General features: G+C 36.6%; 1 protein-coding gene across 2 annotated transcripts in view; it reads right to left on the bottom strand.

Moving 5' to 3' along the window:
• FRMD6 (FERM domain containing 6) overlaps window positions 1-13584 on the bottom strand; it is an 81291-nt gene that overhangs the window by 26188 nt on the left and 41519 nt on the right. Inside the window, exons 2-4 of one of the 2 annotated variants that reach the window (XM_082617416.1) lie at window positions 9651-9895; window positions 3862-3952; window positions 854-957 (exon numbers count right to left, since the gene is read on the bottom strand). In XM_082617416.1, the coding sequence (XP_082473542.1) occupies window positions 854-957; window positions 3862-3952; window positions 9651-9749 (294 nt within the window). In that variant the 5' untranslated portion in view covers window positions 9750-9895. The remainder of the gene's footprint in view (window positions 1-853; window positions 958-3861; window positions 3953-9650; window positions 9896-13584) is intronic. The other variant, XM_082617417.1, reaches the window with a different exon arrangement.

The raw sequence follows: 13584 nt of genomic DNA, 5'->3' as shown, positions 1-13584 counted from the left end.
ATGAGTAGGGGCTTGCAGCGGATAGACAGTTGTCTCAGTTGTCCTAGATGGATACCAGGTTTATGCGAAAACGGGAAGTTTTATAACTATATCTGATACTCGTTCACTGTAATGCCCATGACAACATACGGGAAGATAAAAATAAATGCCAGTGGAAATTTCTAGCTGAGATCCAGCTCCTCTCTCAGCTCTGTCCCCTGTGGTGACCATTTGCTCCTCATTACAATGTTCTGTTCGTCTGACATTCCACATACCAAATGCTAACATGCTGTTTGTTTATTTAGACATTCATGTTCCTTACTTTGTAGTTGGCTTTGAAGTAGCCTTCCAGTTTACTCCAAGAATTCTTAAATACAAATTGGAGGATCAAGGATTAGACACTGGGGATTATTACTGATTTGCGAGGGGGTGATCTTGAAAACACTAGGTAAATTCCCAGTGAATGCTCCCCTATGCAAATGGAAGGCACCGGTTCAATAAAGTAACAAAATATCAAATGTAAGGATAGTAAAAGTGGATTTTAAAATGACTAATAATTTCTAGACCATCAGTTTTGACAACTAACGTGGCCAAAGAACAGGAACAAGTACTTTTTCCATGCTTTTCATTTCAAAACATTATCCCAAGATTACTAAAAAGTTATTATCCAATATTATTTTAGCAGATGTTCAAAATATATTGCTACATGCTATAAGCTATTAATACTTCACTAATGTGATATTTTAGAACTTATAATTCATTTCCCTTTCCCAATCTTTACTGTATAAAGTGTTAAGATATTTTTCTAATGTATAATAATTAAAATAAACCTTTTAAAAAATCAAAAGAATTTTGCTCATAAATGTAATCTCACCCAAGTGACTTCGTATTGTCGTACCTTGCTGGCCTCTTTCTTCCATTCTTTTGGACAATACTTATAAAGTTTTTGTGACAACTCCATATACACATGTTCATTATCTGCACATTAAAAAAAAAGGAGACAAGGTGATAAAGGATAGATTTTTTTAAAAGAAAAGAAATGGGTTTTTCAAAAAAGCCTCAAGATTTGTGAATGTACTCTGAATTCACATATTACCAAGAAAACTCAACAGGATATTAAAAGATAAAAGGTTCTGTGGGATAGACATTAATGACAATCTTTATGAATTATTTTACTTTTGCAATAGAGAACACGTCTCATTAAAAATATGTTAACATTTAGAAGAAATATTAGATTCCAACCCTTACTTTTACTTAGTTTCTGGGGTCGTTATAACTTACAGTTTAACTTCCAACACTGTGGGTGTTACTCGGTTTTAGAAAAACATGCTCTTGTTTGGCTGACAGAGGACTCATCTCATAAGTGCAAAGTAATGAAACAGGGCAGAAACACCGCCTTAATTGTTATGTAAGAAATTAGAAAACATTGATGAGAACCAACTCATTTCCAACCCATGTGTTTTGTGAAGAATAGTCTTTAAGACCCATGTGCTTTGTGAAGAGAAGTCTTTTAGACTATTCCTTCTCTGTCTCCTCCACATAAAACAGCATGAAGAAATGATAAAGCATTACTCGCACTGCCTTTGGGATTGACCTTGTGGGAAGAGGAGAAGAATCTTATGCAAAACAAGAATGAATGTCAAAATATTTCTTCAAGGGAATGATGTTCTTAAGATGAACAGAACATAAGACTGCTAAAAAACCCATGTAAAAATGATCTAAACATGTGAAAACAAGCTGGTAAAAAATGTAAAAATTTTCCGATTTCCCAATGGACTCTTTTAAAGAGAGAGATATTTCATATGAAAAGCCTTCCTATCTTGTACAGTTTTCAATCTTTTTAAAAAAGCTCCTTCCTTTTCCCCTAACCATCACTATGGGGGCATGCTCTTGGAAAGCCCTGGATACAAATGTACTCATTCTGGAAGAGAAGTGTGTCTCTTTGACTACTTCAAGGATAACACACTTGACCACACTGTCACTCATGACTGAATGTTGGAGTTTGACTGGAAAAGCATCATAAGAGAACAGGAAGGGTAAAGCTACTTTTTGTCTATGAATGGCATATTAAGTCAACCAGTTTGGACAAAACGGGTAAGGAAGAGGTCCCCAAAACAAGAGGACGCTACTAAAATCCACTTATCACGACAACTAAAACTATCTCCCATCTCTCTTATGTTACCAATTAAACATGAAATGGACAAGATCAGACAACCTTCCTGTTGAATCTGATTTGTATTTGGCTTGCGTTCCTGTCTGAAGAAGCAACATAATGAATAGAACAGACTGTTCACCATAATGGCACATACATATTTTTTTAAACTATCACTGTGTCTCTACCATCTGACAGTTTGACCAGAGTTCTGTACTTCAGGAATTCTCAAGCACACATCAATTCTGAAAACAGGTGGAACAGTGATTTCCATTTGACCTGAGAGAAAGCTGCAATGGAGAGAAGGCAAGGGATATGTCTAAAGCCACACGGCTAGCTAGTGGTAGAACCAAAATCAGAACCAGGTCATCTGATTCCTGTTCCAATGTTTTTTTGCCATCCTGCAGTCTCCCTTTTAAAAAGGACATCTGAAAAACTCTTATTTTGAAACCTAAGGAAGCTGTAAACTGGTTTTATGAGATTGACTTGTTCAACAACAAAGATCAACAGTGGGGCTGTAGCTGTAGTAAGAAGAATTAACTCTGAGTACAAAATAAAAGTAAGGTTATTTAGAATCTGTAGGGCATCTTATACCCCCAGACCGTTCCTTGAAAGAATGACTGAGATGTGTACTAATACAAGGATAGAGCTGAGCATTTGTGTTTTTATTGCTTTCACTACCACAGGAAGAAACTGAAGAGCAAATGGTTGGTTCCTCACTTCCTGCTCCATGCTCTCTGGCCTCTCCAGAGCTGTCTTTTTAGACAACTGAAAACAGCTCACATTTTGGAGCCGAACTTGTTGATCAGTTGATCATGATATACTTTCCAACACGGCAGACCTAAGCATTTTATGGTACTAACCAGATTCTCAAGGTATCATAAGCCTTTAAATTGAAACCAATTCTAGTAGTAGAAAATAATTCATATCCAAATATAAAATATAGATAAATTTCACAAAAAAAGGTCTCCTTGGAAAACTGAGCAAAGATTTGAAAGGTTTTTGGCATCTAGAAGACTAACTTAGAGAAATCTTAAAATATGATTTGAAAGAACGTTTTAAGGAATGGCTGCACTTAAACCCTGGGAACTTAACTCTGACTAAGGTGTTATTGGCAGAGAAAGCTTATATGGAGCCCTTTGCTTGAAAATCTTTTCCACATAAAGTATACAGAAGAAACTGATCCCATATCTCCAAGTCATGTGTTCTGACTGGAAAAAAGAGAAGGGGTAAGGAAGGAAAAACAGAAAATAAAGAGTAAATTAATAGATCACTTTGTTATATTATATATTCAACAGCAAGAGAACCTGAATAGAGGAAAGTCAGTTTTATTATGTCTAAATGTCTTTTAATGTTAAAAATTATAAAACAATTTAAATTAAATTAAATTCCTACTAGCGCCAGCTGCTCCCTGAGTGCAAAGAAACAAAAATCAAGCTTAGTTCATTAAAACATAAAAGAGCAAGCACAGAAAACCCAGACCCCTAAAGAGGAACAAATTTTTAAGTTCAAACCATAATAAACTCATGACCTAAAATTCTAAACTTGTAAGAAATACAGAACAGTACTCATATTAAAATATGAGTACTAGATTAAAAATCATGATCAGTTTATGGGTATTTTGACAATCATAATTACATAACAATATGCTCAATTTAAGTTACAGCTATAAAATGTCATTTCCTCAGGGACAGTTGGCTAACTCCATCAGAGATGGGATTGAGACTTACTTTGTATAACACTGAGTCCAAAGAGGTGACAGTCCTTTAGCCTGAGTAGGTCACACACCTGGACCAGCAACTGGTGACACAGAATTTTAACCTATAGGAAAAAAGACAAAAACAAACACACATTTAAGATAACAATTCAGCCAAGTCCAGACAGTGAGCCACAATCAGGCAATGTAATGCATCCCAAATACATGCCTTGAAGGGACAAGCTGACACTAGCCAAACAACAGTTGGTTTATGGAAATCACTTTAATCTGCAGCTGTGTTTCAATAATAATGATCACAATTCAAATTTCTACAACCTGGTAATAAAGTACCACTGCAATCTTGTACAAGACTCATAAATCTTAGGATACATGGACAAGGCCTTACTCTATAGCCGTGGTGCATGATAAATATGTATTTCAGAGGGAACCCCAAATAGCCTAATCAGATTATCAAAATTATTAATTTGGCAAGTATCTTTACAAGGAAAGTTTTCCTCTTGATGGTCTAAACAAAATGCTCACATACTGCACAATGAGTGAATACCTACCTTTTATTTACTTTAATAATTGACACATCTTGTAAGTACCTTAACCAGGTTCTTTTTCTGAGTCCTAGTATAATTCAAACATAATAAAACCATATTAATTTGGAACTCTGGGGTTAAGTTATTCTGAAAAGTCACATGTTGAACGATAACAGTCTTTAAAAGATACAGTTCTAATGACTTTTCAAATGTTTAATGAAGTGTTTTGGGAGACAATAATTCTAATGGGTCTGCCTTGTTGAATTCAGAACCACTAAAGCTTATTAGTGTTGGGATTGACACTAAGAGACCACGTGGGTCAATTTCTTCATCTGATAGAAGTAGAAAAGAAAACCCAGACAGCTTGCAGTCATGTAGCTAGTAGTGGCAGAGGCAGCAACTCACACCTTTGCTCATTTGTGTATTACAATATTTCTGTATGTGTATATTAATTAAATATGTGCAACATGACAGTTTATCATTCTAGGTACATATATTATGTGGCATTTCCCCTCGTATTTGTAATATTAACTTGCAACTTCTTTCTTCAACAATGATGACAGTTACAGTTTTAATGATTACAAATTCTAAATTAGTTAACTCTGAATTAATGACTTCTTATCATACCTTAATACGTAACTCAGACTCAGAAAATAAAAACATGTTGAGATCTCTTGACAATTGAAAGCCAAATAATTCAAAATGGTGACAATGTCAACTGGAGTAAGAAAAATAGGTTTACAGCTCTTTTCCACATTCACTGTTAAATGGCAAATAATCTGAAGCACCTTATCCACTAGAAAGTGCAAAAAGTATTTATGTAAGGCCAGAGAGTACCACTTAGGCTGTTTTAGAAGTTACAGGAACTCACTGAAGCTGGGACAGTGTCTTATTTTATATTCAGGATATACAGCAGGCACTCAGTAAATGTCTGATGAATGAAAGCCAGGGATCTGATTTTCCTGTGGGCTCCTCACCTTCCTTCTGTTCCATGACTACAGACTACTCTTTGACCCACTGAGCAGATCATTTAGTAATGTGCCACGTAAGAATTTAGGGAAAATGTATCAATACACATCCACCAACACCACTGGGGGAATACATTTGCCAATAGGAAATCAGTATCATCTTCGTTCACTAAAAAGACTTCGGATTTGAGTTCTATATTACTGTGATTCCACTTTACAAATAAGCTTAAATAAAGAAAATGATAAAGGTAATGGAAAAAGTGTCTAATGTTAAATAAAATTGAATTAGATACTACAAATTTGAGACTTCAGATGTCATATAGTCTAGGACTTCTTTAATCTTTAGTTTTGACTGTATTTTAAAATGTCATGGGACTTCCCTGGTGGCGCAGTGGTTAAGAATCTGCCTGCCAATGCAGGGGACATGGGTTCGAGCCCTGGTCTGGGAAGATTCCACATGCCGCAGAGCAACTAAGCCCGTGTGCCACAACTACTGAGCCTGCGCTCTAGAGGCTGTGAACCACAACTACTGAGCCCACGTGCCACAACTACTGAAGCCCGCGTGCCTAGAGCCTGTGCTCCACAAGAGAAGCCACCGCAATGAGAAGCCCGCACTCGGCAATGAAGAGTAGCCCCCGCTCGATGCAACTAGAAAAAGCCCGCACGCAGCAACGAAGACCCAATGCAGCCAAAAATAAATAAATTAACTAATTAATTAAAAAAATAAAATAAAAAAATAAAATGTCATATACAAAGCACTCTGGGTAAAATGTGATAAAACGTTAAAAGAAAAATTCCAAACCACATGGTGTATGCAAAATGAACTATGTTGTAACTTTGTGTAACTGCTGTTCAAATAATGCTGTGCATTTCCTCCACACATTCTATATAATTATTATTGTTCCGCTAGTTTAAATCAAGTATTTGGAGCCTAACTGATAAAGCTCTTTAACAACTATTAAGGAAATAACAATGTTCTTGTTTAAAAACTGTAATTAAGTAAGGCTGTGGCTCTGAAGTCTTACCTGCTGTGAAAACAAGCTTGAGTTTTTCGCATTTGCATATTATGAGTCTTTAAGGCTACATTTTGGCTGATTGTGAAATTTTTCAAGTTCTTTAATCTTCAGGAGCAATGGGAACTTTAAAAAGTGCCATAGAGTATGAGGTATTAAGAATAAGAATGAAAGCATTATCTAAAAATATACTTTATATGAAACTTTCTAATAAAAACAGCATTTGATTCTCAATGTCAATGGTTTGATATTGAGCAAGAATGTTTAACATATGCTCCAGAAAAAGAACGGTTCACTCACTTCTCAGTGAAGAGGTGTAACCTCTTACCCATAATTTATATCACTCAAAAATTTTGTGGCTCCTACATTTACCATCATTTGATTTCCAAAAATTTCCAAGTTCCCATATTTATTAACTGATGATGAAAATCATTTAGAACAGTCCCTATTAGTTCAACTCATGGAGAATTAAAAATGACCAAAACACTAAATTTACCCCACATGCAGAAAGGCAACATTCTATCAACTACATTTGTCAGGGAACAAACTTTCTTTGTTCAAAAAAATGTTTAGAAATGATTTAAAAAATGAGACCATTAATGAAATAGTTTTGTTACAGTTAATTTGTTCTACCACAACTCTACAAATATCAGCTGCTATTTTCCAAAGACAAAAATAACACTTTGTAGAACACGACAGGCCTTTGGCAGCCCTGAGTTTGCTTTCTAGCGAGGAGGGGCCTCCATACTACTTAACCCAGTTCCTCCTCCTCCCTCCTTTGGTCCAACAGCTTGCTTGCTAATGAGGAGTCGGGACATGGCAGGGCCGTCTACAGACCCTGGAATAAGAACAGGTCTACATGGGATTCAGACTCCACAGCTGAGTTTCATTAACAGTGAGACCACAGCTCAAAGAAATGAAAACAAGTGCTACTCTATTAAGTGCTCATTCACTGAGCAATTCCCAGGTACCAGGCACTGCAATAAGCATTTATGCATGTTATGTCTTTATATCCTCACAATGTACCTGTGAGGAGAGTAAGATTATCTCCACTTTATAGAAGAGGAAACCGAAGCAAAAAAACTAACTTGCCCAGGGTTGCAGAGTAAATTGTGAAGTACAGATTTCCACCTACATCCCCGCGTCCTACCCTAGACTTACTAGATCAGCATCTCCAAGGAGTGGAGTCCAATAGTCTGGGTATTTAACAAGCTCTCCAGGTAATTCTGATGGACATCAAGTTGTAAAATCACTGATCTACAGGAACGAATGGACTGGCTATCTGCCAGTCTGTTCTCTGTAATTATCTTCCTCAGCTAAGATTTTAGTACAAATTAATTTCTTAGAAAATTATAGTCAGCTCCTAGTATTCCTCATGAAGTCAGATTAGTCTTCCTTCTAACTTACCTGAGATCAGTAAGGTTTTGTCCCATATCCTGTATATGTGCATACACACACATGAACATATGTATACACATTCCACCAGGTGAAAAGACAGAAATGGAACAGAGAGAAGTTTAAGTGCTTATGCTTATATTTATGTATATTTAAAATTTTTAATTGATATCTTTTTATATAACTGCATAAAAGAACTCAAACAGCATATTCATGTATACATGTAAATTACATTTTGATATATTCTGACAGTGCCCATACTGACAAAGAATGATAATGTTGCCAAAAATAACAGCCTATCACTTCACAAAACCAAAACAACTTCAGGTACCCTGAGTAGAAATATAGCTAATCAATAGAAATTTATATCAAACGGATTGATAAAGTTCATTCAACAGGCAGGTTTGATGCTCAGACAATTCCTGTGAGCAAAAACAAGGTTACATTAGTAAATCAAGAAACTGTGGTGACTGACAGAATAAAACCAAAATAATTATGGTAATAAGCAGAACCTTTTCCTATTTAAACTTTTAATGGAGCTATTTAAATGTCATATAGCTTCATTATAACATTTAGAAATATTCTTTTATACAGCAATTGGGTTAAATATAGTCACATATAGCAAAGAAAACTAATTCAAGGCATGCACTAAGGCAATTTTTCCCTTAATTCCATCAGAATACAATCAGTGAAAGAATATGAAAGTTGATAATAGGGAGAGGGGTTGAAAAATGCTAGGCATGATTGTGGTTACATAAAACTGTTTGGCAGTCTCTACCGAAGCTAAACATATGTGTACTTCATGATTCACAATACACTGTTGGGTATAAGCTCAGAAATGTATACATATGTGCATATACATTAAATGTTCCAAATAGTTTCATTTGTAACAGCCCCAAACTTAAAATAACCCAATATCCATCAATAATAGTTGGAAAAGAAACTGGGCATATTCATACAATGAAATATTATACAATAATGAAAAAGGAATTACTGTCACATGTGATAGAATGGATGACTTTCACAGGCCAAATGTTGAGTACATAAAATATACCCAGATATAAAAGTGAGCATATCACATAATTTTAGCTGCATGAAGTTCAGAAACAAGAAAATTACTCCATGGTGATAGAGGTGGGAATAGTTATTACCCTTGAGTGGAGATTACTGACTAGGAGGGATCACAAAAGGTTTTTCTGGGGTACTAGAAATCTACTATATCTCAAGCTGGATGATGATTACATGGATGTATACACTTGTAAAAATTCACTGAGCTGCACACTTAAGATTCCTATACTTCGCTGTAAGTAAACTATAAGCCAACTTTAAAAGTAAAAAATAAAAAAAAGTATCATATTCCTCAATGTCCATGTTAACTGAAAGAGTTAGCTCCGACTCATGAACCGTAAGCAACAGTTTAGTACTCAAATACACAGCCTATTCTTGAAATTGGCTAGACTTAGGCTACAGGTTACTATTAAAACAATGATCAAGCGCATGTTAAAAAGCTAGCAATTATGTATTACCATTTCACGTGTGTAGGTGACAACTCAAAAGTATTTAAAAAGCAAACTCAGATATCCATAAAAATTATATTTCAATAAAGGTTTAAAAATAGCAAAGTGTTCATGTTTCTATAATATAATAACCAAAATTCTCTTATTTTACCAGACAAGAGAATGCTGAAAGCAGCATTAAGCCATAATTCAAAGTTTGAACAAAGTTGAACTTAAGCCACAATTCAAAGTTTATACCTATGTAGATCACTTTAATACCCCAATTCTCCCACATTATTAATGGTCTCATTCTGTAATGATTTCATCCTTAGCCAAGTCATAATTTGAATGTGGTCACTCTTGGGAACATCATCATTTAAACATTTCTAAAGTGGGATCTACTCACATTTATGATGATGTTCAGAGATTCATCATTGGGAAGGAAAATGCACACACTCCGGCGGTCTTGCATGACTCTGTTGTTATGGAAGTTCAATTTGTTCATTGTGTTGTGGGCTCTCTAGTGATCAGGGCTGGGCTCCGAGTCCTCGGCAATTCCTCTGGTTCCGAGCACTCTAAAGCCAAACTCTGCTCCTCATCACACGCCCTACAGAAGAAGCATCATGACGTTCTACTACGTGGGTTTCATAGCTGTAAAAAAAGCCCAAAAGGAGGCTGTGAATAAAGGCGGTAAGGTTGGTGAGGAGAGAGACGAGGAGAGGAGCAGCAGCACGACTAGTCTCGTTGGCGCAGGTACAGCATGTCTCACAGTGAGGGCTCCCTCACTTAATCAATGAGAATGCACAGAAACGTACTCTGTGCTTTGCCCACGATCAAGTGTTTTAAAACATTCAGGGACTTCCCTGGGGGTCCAGTGGTAAAGAATCCGCCTTCCAATGCAGGGGATGCAGGTTCGATCCCTGGTCAGGGAACTAAGGTCCCATATGCCACAGGGCAACTAAGCTCGCGCGCCCCAACTACTGAGCTCACATGCCTCAACAAGAGAGCCCGCGTACTGCAAACTACAGAGCCCACGTGCCCTGGAGCCGGCGTGCCTCAACTACAGAGCCCACGCACCCTGGAGCTGGCATGCCACAGCTAGAGAGAGAAAACCAACAGGACACAACTAGAGAGAAGGCTGAGCGCCATAATGAAAGACCCCAAATGTCTCAGTGAAGATCCCATGTGCTGCAACTAAGACCCAATGCAACCAAAAAAAAAGGAAAATAAATAAATAACTATTAAAAAAATTTCATTCAGTCATGAATTAAACATAAACCCTCTACATTTAAGGCAGTACTGTGTACTACAGGGCTCACAGAAGCAGAAGCCTGCCTTTGAGAAGTTTCCAGTCTCACATGGGAGAAAATGAAGGGTTCTGGAATAAACAAACAAAATGACAAAATTGCAACAACAACAAAATTATCAATCTCTTTCTTTTTTTCTTCCATTACAATCGAACTCAAATAAATGTCCATATTCCTTCTTCAACCACTGAGGTCTGGCTTCCACTTCCTTCTCTTCACCAGCATGGCTTTGCTACAGGAAGCCAGTGATCTCTAGACCATCAAGAGAATCCATAGGATTCTTTTTTTTTTTTTTTTTTTCGGTACACGGGCCTCTCACTGTTGCAGCCTCTCCTGTTGCGGAGCACAGGCTCTGGACTTGCAGGCTCAGTGGCCATGGCTCACGGACCTAGCCACTCCGCGGCATGTGGGATCTTCCTGGACCAGGGCACAAACCCGTGTCCCCTACATCAGCAGGTGGACTCTCAACCACTGCGCCACCTGGGAAGCCCCACAGGATTCATTTTGATTGATCTCTCTATGTACAACACTTACTGAGGTTGTTAAGCCCTCCTTACAACTTTTTTCTTCCTGAGTATTTATGGTGCTGCTCTCTTCTGATTCTCTAACCTGACAATGCAAACTTAATTTTTCTATATGTTATTTCACCAACCAGTTAATACATAGAAATAACATGACTGTATAAACTATATTTGTATACCGTGGATTTTGGATACCTCTCATATGTAATCAGTTTATTAAACCATGTCATTTTATTTTTTAACTTCTCTCAGATTTTCAGTGTATAGAATTTTGTTTGCAAGTAATGAAGACTTTATCTCCAATTTTCAATAATCACACTTTTATTTCTGTTTCATGTCTCACTGCATTGGCAAGACCTTGAAGAATAATTTTAAAACAATGGTAGATATTTCCTATTTTTAATAAATGTGCCTAGTGTTTCATATATTATTGCTAATATAACACTATTCAACCAAGGTATGTTAAAACTATTTGTCTGTCAAACCATTAGTAATTATTTATATTGTTCCTTTCCAGCTATATTTGTAGGATATGTAGGAATCTCCAGGCAGAAAGTATAATCATACAGTTTTAATAGAATAGCTATTATCACTGCTGACATAAATCAAAGCATACATGAGGCTTATTTGCTTGAGGTTCAAAGTCCATCTGTTATCAGCATGAAGACGGGACAGAATATATTCTTAGATGGCACCGTGAGTAAATATAAACTAGTATTTCTTTTTAAAGTATGAATGAAATACCATCCACAAGGGAGCTACTCAAACTAAGTAAAAACATATACAGTAAGTATTTCCTTATTAGGAAGGTGACCAAAAGCTCCTTAGTATTCTGCTTTTCTATTTTTTTTACAACTTTATTGGAGTATAATTGCTTCACAATGGTGTATTAGTTTCTGCTTTATAACAAAGTGAATCAGTTATACATATACATCTGTTCCCATATCCCTTCCCTCTTGCGTCTCCCTCCCTCCCACCCTCCCTATCCCACCCCTCCTCCCTATCCCACCCCTCCAGGCGGTCACCGATCTGATCTCCCTGTGCTATGCAGCTGCTTCCCACTAGCTATCCACCTTATGCTTGGTAGTGTATATATGTCCATGCCTCTCTCTCGCTTTGTCACAGCTTACCCTTCCCCCTCCCCATATCCTCAAGTCCATTCTCAAGTAGGTCTGTGTCTTTATTCCTGTTTTACCCCTAGGTTCTTCATGACATTTTTTTTTCTTAAATTCCATATATATGTGTTAGCATACAGTATTTGTCTTCCTCTTTCTGACTTACTTCACTCTGTATGACAGACTCTAGGTCTATCCACCTCATTACAAATAGCTCAATTTCGTTAAAGCATAATAGCAATTGTCTCACATTAGGTTGTAGCCAGTACATCACCCTATAGGGTCACCAGAGGTCAGTGCTATAGTTCTCTCCAGTATGGAATGGTTAGCCCACGTGTTCTATGACCACAAACTAACTGCACTCCAAATCCAATCGTCCATCTGCAGAATGCACACTTTTAGTTTAACAGTTCCAACGCACCAATTGGAGGACCAGTGTCGGCTGTATCACAATCACCTAGGTGTTTGTAATAAATACAGAATCCTGAGCACAGTGACATTGCTACTGACTCATAATCTCCAGGGTCAGGGCCCAGGAATCTTCATTTTTTAAAAAAGCTCCCCAAGTATTTCTGATATGCAGTCACATATGGAAACAACACTTTAGCTAACAGAAAGAAGTTGCTGAGCAGAGGGTTGGATATAACACCTTCATAGAAGACACTGGGAAAATATCTTGAGGTACAGAATTAGGGATAAGCAACTATGTGAAATATAGCACACATCATCACTATAACTAAAAAAAAAAGTGCTCAACATTTTCAAAGGTATGAATTCCTAAATCAGGTCAAATTTGTGTACTCAGAATGTTCTCCTAAAAAATGTAACTAGGTGAGGAAACAGGATATCCTGTATACCCTCTCTTAGCAATTCAGAAAGCACTGAAGGCTCTGAGAAGTCCTACGGGCAACTTCTTAAATTTAACTTAATAATTCTCAAACTTACTTGGGCACAGAATATTTCCCCCTCCCCGCAAGAAAAATCTATTAAGGTCCTGTAGAATAATATTCTCAGGCATACCACCTGAGAAATACAGTTCTGAAACAATTTCATTGTCAAATATTATATTTCATGGCAAAATTTTTCCCTATGAATTGATATATTCCAACATTTGGCCTCCTCTCTGACATTAAAATCTTTTCAAGAAATTATAAGCTATGATTAAATGTAACTTGTTTAAATTCAAACCCTTAAATGATATTAATCTCAGTATAATTATTCAAATCTATACTTCAAATTGAGTTACTCATATAATTTTCCATTTCTAATTAAAGGGGGATAACTCTACTGACCTAATTTCTAGAATTTAAAAAATAAACTAGGGAAAAATATCTTCTGAGTTTTGGGATGTTTCCAGAGCCTCATTAAAATAATTTAAAAATTTCATGGATATGATT

This window comes from Mesoplodon mirus, assembly GCF_964341445.2.
Source record: "Mesoplodon mirus genome assembly, chromosome: 4".
NCBI lineage: Eukaryota > Metazoa > Chordata > Mammalia > Artiodactyla > Ziphiidae > Mesoplodon > Mesoplodon mirus.
This window is presented reverse-complemented; position numbering and strand designations above follow the sequence as displayed.